The sequence below is a fragment of the Thunnus maccoyii genome, chromosome 2 (genome assembly GCF_910596095.1).
Source record: "Thunnus maccoyii chromosome 2, fThuMac1.1, whole genome shotgun sequence".
Taxonomy (NCBI): Eukaryota; Metazoa; Chordata; class Actinopteri; order Scombriformes; family Scombridae; genus Thunnus; species Thunnus maccoyii.
The window spans coordinates 23,038,592-23,049,135 of record NC_056534.1 but is presented as its reverse complement, the minus strand read 5'-3'; the positions used below and the strand labels follow the sequence as shown (position 1 = coordinate 23,049,135).

Below are 10,544 nucleotides of genomic sequence, written 5' to 3'. Positions count from 1 at the left end.
TTTTCTGAGTGTTACATACGACCTGAAATGACTTTGTATTATTAGAATCGGAGCCATCCAGTGCAATTTTTTAACTTTTGAAGAGCCATATCAGTAAATTATTTTAATGTCATTCATGTGTGCAGGGAGCCAACAGGTTTTCAACCAAAGAAAACTTAAATGTGCATGTAAGCCTTTAATGGGCGGCTGTGGCTCAGGAGGTAGAGCGGGTCGTCCACTAATTGGAAGATCGGCGGTTTGATTGCCGGCTCCTCTAGTCCACATGCTGATGTGTCCTTGGGCAAGACACTTAACCCCACATTGCTCCTGATGGCTGTGCCATCAGTGTATGAATGTGTGTGAATAGGCAGGTTGGGGCCTTGCATGGTAGCCCCTGTACCCATTCAGCATATGAATGTGTGTGAATGGGCAGGTTGGGACCTTGCATGGTAGCCCTTGTACCCATTCAGCGTATGAATGTGTGTGAATGGGTGAATGTGATTCGTAGTGTAAAAAGCGCTTTGAGTGGTCGGAAGACTAGAAAGGCGCTATACAAGTACAGTTCATTTACCATTTCCCTGGGTTTCAGCTGAGAGAGTCCCTGTGCTCCATGTGGGTCATTATACTGTGTCAGAATACTTCTAATTTTTCAGCAATAAAAGGAGCCAAACAAAAATATTAGCTACAGCTGACTTCAGTCTAAACGTATGGACACTGGCCCATAAAACAGGCACATCACTGACACCCTGCTTACTATCTACTCTATTGCAATGAAAGAAGGCAGTGCAGCTGTGATCATATCTTGTCCAGAGGTATATGTGTAAATCTCAGTCTTCTTCTAACATACATGGAAGCATGTGGAAGCATTCCTCATTTCATTCTGTCATTGAAACAGGGCAAATGATTATTGGAGCCTCATTTCTTCCTGATTTATTAGTACAGGGGCTGAAGAATGGGTGGATGGTGTCAGGAAAATTATCTGTGAATGTATAGATAAGCATTCTGGCCTCTACATCGTAGAAGGACACCAACCCCTTGTCACAGTCCACATAGATTCCAATCCGAGAGGGTCTGAGGTTGACTGTCAGGCTAGTTGAGGGCTCTGTTCGGAAGGCGTAATCGTTTCTGTCCCGCAGGCTGAGGAACCAGTAGCCGTGGGTGGGGCCTACACTAATTTTCCCTTTCCGATTGACAGACCGGCTTGCCACTCCCAGGTCCCAGTCAGTCTTTCCTCCCACCTCCACCTGGAAGAGGGCAGTGTGGATCAGTTTACTGCAATGAGTGCAGACTTCAGACATTCCACATATCAGGGTAAGGTTAAAGGACAGGTTCACAATTTTTTCGAGCCTGTCTTTAAACAAGATGAACACTGAAACAGGTTTTTCTTGCTATAATTTTTCCTCCTGTTCATACTGACCTTGAATAGATCCATTCCAATAAGCAATGTGCAAAAATGTTTTCCTAAGTTTATCTGATATGTATCAAATATCTATCTAATATGAGGCTTCAGCAGTCTGGGATAGATAATGAAAATGCCAATCAAATAATTGTTTTGGTAGAATAAAGCACAGAGATTAGTACAAGATTTGTACAAGCCACTGAGCTGGTATTTTCTAAAGCTACAGTCTTCTTCATTATGAAATTCCCTCCACTTACTATCCCTCCACTGCAGCTCGAAAGGAAACACTGTCTGGGGAAACACCAAGATATTCCATACTAAGAAGGCTGTAACTTTTCAAGATACTCACTTCTTCACTTTATGATTGTTGTTATTCTGTTATTCTGTCTTGATTTAAGACAGACTTGAAAAATTGTGATGTAATATTATCTGATCTAATCATAACTATTCCCTGTGGAAAGCCTTATTGTAATTTTGTGAACTGAATTAAATATAAGAGTGGTTCTAAAATAATACATATCACTTACTGATGGTGGACATACTGTATATTTGTGTGTTATCATTTGTAACTACATACATGCATTTTCTCAGTCTGACAGCAGATGGTGCAAGCTACTTTTGAAAACTGCTACGTAAGTCAGAGCAAGGATTATTTAACACTGTGGTGCTCGCTTTGGTTTTTGTGAAGTCACAGCCAGGTGAATCACCTTGCTTCTCTCCTGGTTTACCAACCCATTAGCTGATTACAAAGTGTTTAAAACCTGATGAACTTGTTATACAAACTGTAAAATGTACCAAATGTTTAAGTATTAAAACATAAAGTGGTAGTTTGGTTGTGTATGTCCTGCTGTTGAACCTGTGGGGCACAATGCTGTCATCAAATCTAATGTCTTTTGCTGTTGTTGTATTTGTATGTCAACCAAGCCTGTGCTTGGAATGAACAAGAAGAATCATAGTTGTATAATTTATCCAGAGGGGGTGAGTCAAGAGCAACTTGATATTTTGGCTTTCATCCAAAAGGCTTCTTCACTGATTGATTGGTGGGGAGTCCCAGGAATTTATCCTGTTCAGATGTTTACACCTTCAAGTATGTTGACATCACATGTGGTTCCTGGTGATAGAGTCGTTTGAGTCACATGAGTCCAGGTATGAATGTGTGTTAATGACCCTCCAGGAGTTAAATGCCTGGGACTCCCCACCAGTCAGTCAGAACTGAATAAACCTTTTGGATGAGATTCAAAATGTCTTCAAGAATCTACAAGTCTAGTTGCTCTTAACTCAACCTTTCTGGATACATTATGACCTGGACGGCTGTAACTAACACACTTGTTAAGCAATTCACATGTGTACAGCTTCACACCGTGTCCCACTTACCTCCCAGTAATGTCGTCCTGAGTTGAAGCCCTGGTGGGCCAGCACACACACCACCCGGTCAAAGCGCTCTGGGTTGTCTGGTACCGACTGATGGCGGTCACCACAGCACACCTGCTTCCCATCCACTGAGATGATGAGGCGTGGGTGGGCTGTGTTGGGGTCTAAAGTGATGTCGGCTGATATATTAGAGAGAGTGCTGGTTGGTGGTTAAACTGAACGGTGGAGCAAGTGAAAATAAGACTGAGTATAACAAGTGAATGAAAATAAAGACAAATTAAAAGCAAACATTTTAATAAAAACCTTACCTGCATATTCTTGAACCCTCCTTACCTCTGCAGAGAAAAAATATACTTTTCTTTGTTTACTTTGCTTTTTTGTCATTCATTGAATTTAAAAGTATCAGAAAAACAACTTTTATGATATTAACTGATCAGAACATTACTTGGGTTGGGCCTGGGTACTGACTGGTCCAATGGGGATCGCTGGCCTGTTAATTAAAATAAAGATAAAAAATACACCATTGTTATGATTTACACTTCAGCCTTTATCAGTGAACATATGTTCAGCAAGGCTCTGAATTAGAAAGGCAAGAGATATATTTAACCTAAAAATGAAAATACATGGGATAGATTTTGTTCTTTGCCACAGCAGCAAAAATGAAGATATTGCTGCAGTACAGTTGGTCCCTCCAGTTGTAAAGGCTTGGCAGAAATATTTGAAAATACACAAAAATTTAAGAAGAATCCTGCTGTGGTCTTGATCATAGATTTATGTTTTAGTTGCTGTTTCAGATTTTCGTTGGTAAAATATTTCCTTCCCACTATCAGTCTGAATCAAGACTTACAAACTTCTGGCAGTTTCCGCATCTCTTCCTGAAAGCGCACCATCATTTGACTGACAGTCCTGAGAATCGACCCTGATGTCAGCTCAGATGACACAGAGACATTGGACCAGTCTTTTGCTTGTGGAGGGGTGGAAAGCGCAGAGAACGTCTGCAGAGAGAGACAAATGTCAAAACCAGATGTGGCTTAACTGTCATGTAAATAAAAAAAACCTGGTTTCCAAAATCGGGGTAGAGGAGAACTTTAGTCACTGATCTGCTGCATGTAGACACAGATTTACAGTAACCAGGTCAAAGAACACATTCTCTAACTTACCTGTGTAACCTGGCCTCTGGGTAACCTAGTTACTTGTAAACACAACGTATATGTTAACACAGTGACAATTTTGTTGGGTAGAAATTTTTGTTTTGTAACAAGATAATAATTCATGTTGGTAGAGAAACATGGCAATAATCAGTGTTTGCTTTCAGATTAAATCAGTGGTTTCCAACCCCCGCACAATGGTAGTAACATTCACTACCATAAAAATATGATTTGGCAGAGAAAGTATAATATGCAGTACGTTAATTAATTTGTGGAGTATTACGACATGAATTATTCCTTAATGAATGTTGGAAACATGTTGTGGCAGTCTGACGCTTCCATGAGGTTATTGACAGGAGAAAGTGAGAGTTGTGACTGATGGACAACGGACACAGGAGAGTGGTCTGTATTATGCTATGGAATTATTCCATGTTTCACTTTTACGGGAAGAAGAAAAGCTTCAAGGATGAGGATGATGTTATCCTTGGACTAACAGTATCTTGGTAACGTCTTATAATCAGGCCAATATGGTAAAACTGTACGCCAGGAGCAGGAACTACAGCCCAGGAACCACAACTGGATCCAGGTTACTGTGATCAAAATGGAAGTAAAGTTTCTAAAAAACTTTCCTTGGCCCCTGGAAAAGTTCTTCTGGAGATTCCCCTAACAGAAAGACTTTAAAGACTGAATTTAAAACTACTGGTGGATTTCCTGGTGGATTTATTATTGTATGTATAACTAGTGGAGTCCTGCATATATATTACTAATGTATTTTGTATTATCTTGCTTCATTGTATTTATCCATCCATCCATTCACACCTTGAGAAAGAATATGTAGTCTTCTGACAGAGCTAGCTGGCTCAGTACTGAGCTCCTCTTTTTAAGCTCAGCTATTTCCACCTCCAGCTCTCTCAGCAGGCTCTGCGCTCTGTGCTCAGCCGCTCGACGACTCATCTCTATCACCTGGTGGTAACAAGAAAAATATATTCCATGCATCTCGGTTAATATACATCAAAATTATGATTTCAGGTATTAATAAATAACTTAAAAACATTTAAACTTAAATTCATATCCTGCTAGTAGAAAAAAATAGTATGGTATGGTATCATTTTTTTCTTAGAGGAGATAATTAACTGTTCCTTTAAAAATCCATCAACTTAGAGAGGCTGTGCTTCCATTTTAAGGAAAAAGAAAAGGTCTTAAGTTATTATTGTGAGATTCTCTCTATTCATCCTGTGTCAGTGTTTTTTTTTTTTTTTTACCTCCAAGACTTCAGCTTGGCAGCGCTCCACACTGGAGATCAGCTTAGAAAACTCACAAACAGCTCCATCTGTCTCTCTCTCAGCAGCAGCCTGAATAAAAGATGAACAGCGAGGTGTGTGAGACTTTTGAAGGCAGGCACCACTAGAGGTCAACTTGGCTACTTTTCTGAGCTGATGAACAAATTGTGGGCAGGCCAAGTGTGGGAAAAACTGCTGATAAAGCCTTGAGGGGTAAGTGAGCTGTTATCAGGAGGCAAAGAATTTCAAGCAGAATGCAGAATGCCAGAATGCACCACGTTAATTACAGCATATCCTCAAATCCAGAACATCTACAAGACAATAAGAAATTACAATTAAATAGGTTGCAGAATAATTAGACAATATCAGTTGCTGTGTTTTGTGCTTTCATCATATTCATTACAGTACTCTTTGCCACATGTCACAGTGTCTTGTTTGTACTACCACTTAGGGATGCCAAGTAGAAAAATGCCAAATTATGTGCACACAATAGATGCATGATGGGACAAAGTAATAGTTCATGGTTCCAAGAGGAAAATATTTTAAAAAATATAAATTCTAGGTATTGACTTTGGTGCACCCCTGACTTTTCTCCAGTGCCACTATGAAGTCTATGGGCTGAGGTGAGCTCATGGGTGGGGCCAGCAGGGGGCCGCACAATGCAGAAGCAAACCCGGAAGCTAGAAAGTTTTTTGGTGTATGTGCCAGGTGAGCAGTTCTTATTGACTGAATGGGCAACATTTTTCCAGCTCTTTTAATCCATCCATGGTTCCCCACAGGATGAATTGTAATAACTTTAATCTCCTTTCTTTTCATCTAGTGCCACCGGGTCAAAATGTAATTTTGCCTGATACTTTGATTTATGACCAAACCTCATGATATTCCCATCAGCTTGATGTGTTGTGTGTAGTGCTAATTAACAAATGTTAGCATTATCAACATGCTATCGTTATTACTGTGAGCATGTTAGCCTGCTGATGTCAGCATTTAGCTCAAGCCCAGTCTCACAGAGCCGTTAGCATGACTGTTGCCAGGATGGACAGATATGGTAAATGGACTGTATTTGTATAGCACCTTTCTAGTCTTCCAACCACTCAAAGCGCTTTTACACTATGAATCACATTCACCCATATTCATACACTGAATGGGTACAGGGGCTACCATGCAAGGTCCCAACCTGCCCATCAGTGGAAACTAACCATTCATACACATTCGCACACTTTGGGGTTAAGTATTTTGCCCAAGGATACATGTGGAATGGAGTAGCCGGGAATCGAACCACCGATCTTCCAATTAGTGGATGACCCGCTCTACATCCTGAGCCACAGCCACCCCACAGCCGCTATGGGTAAATAGATCGGTAATCCTCAATATGTGCACAGTTTTAAACCAGGGCTGAACCTGAAAAGTTATCGACCTTGGTAGAGACTGAAAGCTCACCTGTATGTCCCGTAAGGAGCTCTGTATTTCCTCCACTTTCTTCTCTCTCTCACAGATGAGATCCTTCAGCTCCACCTCTGCAATGCCTAACTGGGACTGGAAAAGACAGAAAACATGTTTGCTTAGCCTTAACCTAACTGTACGTATTACCACTACAAGCCTAATCCTAACTCTGAAGCCTGTTGCATGCTCCACGCCAGGTGCACACAGAATATGCTAATACAGGTATGTGGGTTACACAAGCATTATAGATTAGAATCATCAAGGCTGCGTTTACAAAGAACATGACATGACAATAAATGTTGGAGTACAAACACCCTGTGTAGCTCTTTTCATTATTGCACACATTCCATGTGTAACATGCAATACACTAACCTCAAATCTCCTATGTGTAAGATTTTTATGCAATTCTAGCATCTTACAAATTGTTTTTAGCCATACTGGCTCTAGAGATAGCAATATGTCAGTCTGTCAGTCACCACTTTGGTCCAGACTGAAATATCTAATATTGGATAGATACATTTTTTATTTTAAAAGATGAATCCTACTGATTTTGGTGAACCCTGTTGCCTTAAAGATGATAATTCAAACTCAAGCTCAAACGGGTTGCATTTGTGGTTTGTGTGAAATGTCTCAACAACTAGTTGAGTGGATTGCCACAAAATTTGACATTCATGTTCCCCTCAGGATGAATTGTAATAACTCAAGTGATTCCTGAACTTTCCATCCAGCTGCATCATCAGGTCAAAACTTATATTTGTCCATTACTTTGGTTTATGACCAAATACCTGCAAAACTAATAACATTCCCATCATGTAGTTTGTCTTAAGTACTAATTAGTAAATGCATGCTAAAATACTAAACTAAGATGTGTTAGCATTCAGTTCAAAGCACCACTGTGCCTAACAACAGCCTCAAAGAGCCTCTAGCATGGCTGTAGCCTTGTACTCTGGTTTTTGTTATGAGACGAACCCCATGAAAATTGGTGTAGCCGAAGTCTATCCTTCAACCCATTCATGGTTCTAGAGTCAAATTCATGTTGCAATGTTGTCCACCAGAGTCTAGGTGTCAAAAGTCATAAATGTTCTAATACTACACATACAGGTTTTAATATAACCTCAATGAAACAAAGCTGGCTGCTGATAATGCAATTACAGTAGGAAAAAAAAGGATAATACAAATTTTGTCCTGTTAGACAACTCTTCCTAACTGACACACACACACACACACACACACACACACACACACACACACACACACACACACACACACACTCATACACATACTGTAGTTACCTTCTTGATGTTCCACTCTCTCTTGGCAGGGATGATGTTGTGTCCTCGGTGCTCTGCTGTCTCCACACAGATGCTGCACACGCAGTTGTTATCAGATCGGCAGAAGAACTCCAGACCTTTCAGGTGGATGGGACACAGAGGCAGGCTGGGAGAAGAATCACTGGGACCGCTCAGACTGTACCTGTCATAACATTAAAATAAAGTTGTGACACTGTCATTGAGCTCACTCTCAGTTTTGCTGCTAATGCAATTTATTCAAATACAGCAGTCCTTCAGCCATGTACTATCAGTACAGCTGTTCTAAATACATGGTTTGATGAATAAAGCATGAGATACTGAAGGTAGAGTAACGTCATGTGTTTTAATTTTGAATGTTTTAAAATTAGAAAAATCATCTGTATGTGGTTGAATAAAAAACAATTTTAATGTAGTCTAGGGAGTGTGGCTTGGTACCTGCGAGGAGGGGAGTAGGGTGGAGGCGGGTCATGGTGCTCATTGTTCTGAGCCTGGAAGGACAGTTGAGCATTGATTCGACTGGAGCTTTGAGGGTGAGGGTCATTGGAACGGGGAAAGGTGGTGTGAGGCATCCTGGCAGTCGGCAGCCGCTGAAAACGGGTCATCATCTCAGTAAAGATACTCTCCGGCATCTCCCTTGGCCTCGGGGGTGAAGACAGGGCCGGGTGATGTTGATGACGAGGTTGTGAGTTGGGATCTTCCACTCCTCCGCCACCTGTTCCATCAATTGCAACTCCAACGTCAGCCATCTGCTTGAACTGCTCAGTGATTTCCTTCAGGGTTCGGTTGATATGGAGCTCTGGTCGCTTGCGGAAGGACTCCTTGCAGAGGGGACACTGGTAGAACTTGGCGCTTCCTCCTCCTCCGTCCCAGTAGGAGGAGATGCAGGCCTGGCAGAAACTGTGGCCGCATGGTGTTGACACTGGATTGGTGAACACTTCCAGACAGATGGAGCAGGTGAACTGGTCTTCAGACAGAAAGGCAGCAGGCAGTGCCATAGCCATCCAATGTTAAGCTGTATGAGAGACAGTGTTACCATGAGAAAGACAGAAGTGATCAGGATATCTAATACCATAATCATAGACATACTATATTCTTGATGCCTGATCCTTTTTGTAATCAGTTTATTTTAGAGTTTTGCTTGTGAAAGATATGAATTGTCATCCTGCAATGCAAGTGCACATCACATAGGTAAAATATCTTGTAGCATTGTGCTAACTGCCTATTTATTGTATGTCATCAGAGAAACTTTGCAGAGTTGTACAATCCTGTCTCAGAACAGTATAAACTGCCGTTTAGTACCTTGGCATCTAACAAGCCTTCAAACTGGACTTGCTGATTCGTATTTCATCTTCTTCACCTGTACTCTGCAGCAACACACCCACGCTCGTGTTGTTAGTTTGAAAGCCCCATTCAAGGGGAGAGTCAGTTCTCACAAATTTCTCACTTATCTCTGCTTGTATCTGACATGGAGTTTTGGTTTCATTTTCCCTGGTTTGAAGATATCCATCTCTGAGATTTCTGCCTCCATCTTGATACAACAGAAGTGAAGGGTGCTCAAAGCAATTAAAAATAGAAATGACAGAAATGCCCTTGTTACTGATGATAATCCACAGACTTTGGGTTGTTGTAGTGATTATTATTGTGGTTAATTTCCTAATCCCTTATTTCCAGCACCTTTACCCCTAAAACACCAGGGCACAATATATTTTTGTATTTTGGCCAATTAGCTATGTTACCAAATATATAACAATAGGATTAGTATACGGATCGGTTTCCAGTCCATAACCTTATCTGTTGAGTTAAATAATCATATACAGTCATATACATAGTACCATTCCTGTGAATGGAGTTTGGAGATGAATTGGCCAAACAAAATGATAGAAGTGTCCCTCCACACTTAATCTGATCAATAAATAATTTAAACCCTAAGCCTAAACCAAAACTAATCCCTCTTCTAACTGGATCCTTGAACTGCTTCAGCTGTAAGAGTGAGGACTACTCAGTGTACTCATTAGAATGCACCCACAACACACTCAGAAACACAGTTTGAAACTTTGTACTTCTGTCAGCATGCAGGTAGAATGTGAGTCAGTCTGAATGACTATGTGCCTCATGCGTGTAAACACACCCACACACAAACACACACACACTGAAACAATACAAATGAATAGTTTCACAAGATCAGGAAATTCAGGCTTGGTTGGAACATTTAGACTCCATCTGTTGACCACATCATCCGTTCATTCACATTCATCCTTAAAGTAAAGGCTGGTGATATTCTATATTTTTCTTATTGTCAACAAACCCCAAGAAAAGACCAAAATCAACAGTTAATTAATCTACTAGCGAGTATTGTGTGTGTATCCCAGGCCTGATGTATCTTCTTCCTCTGTGTCATGGAACTCCACTGTTGTCCAAAAACTATTAATGAGTCACACCGTTGCACTGGGTGACATGTTCCTTCATTACCATGAACACACACACTGTAGTTTATTTTGATTAAATCCCACACACACCGTCCTGCTGCCAGAAATACTCACTAGAACACCACATGTGGATTAATCTGCTGCTGAAAATAGTCCCCAACAACTGCACTATTTCCTCTTGTTTGAGT

At 40.9% G+C, this 10,544-nt stretch overlaps 1 protein-coding gene across 1 annotated transcript; it reads right to left on the bottom strand.

Moving 5' to 3' along the window:
• Positions 1–512: 512 nt before the first annotated feature.
• LOC121884794 (E3 ubiquitin-protein ligase TRIM7-like) lies at positions 513–8,931 on the bottom strand. Its single transcript, XM_042393796.1, has 10 exons — positions 8,366–8,931; positions 7,913–8,093; positions 6,618–6,713; positions 5,160–5,249; positions 4,717–4,860; positions 3,597–3,744; positions 3,195–3,239; positions 3,058–3,084; positions 2,753–2,928; positions 513–1,223 (listed from the first exon to the last, which is right to left on the bottom strand). The coding sequence occupies exons 1-10, from the start codon at positions 8,929–8,931 to the stop codon at positions 855–857; spliced, it is 1,842 nt and encodes a 613-aa protein (XP_042249730.1). The 3' UTR covers positions 513–854.
• Between the last annotated feature and the right edge of the window lie 1,613 nt (positions 8,932–10,544).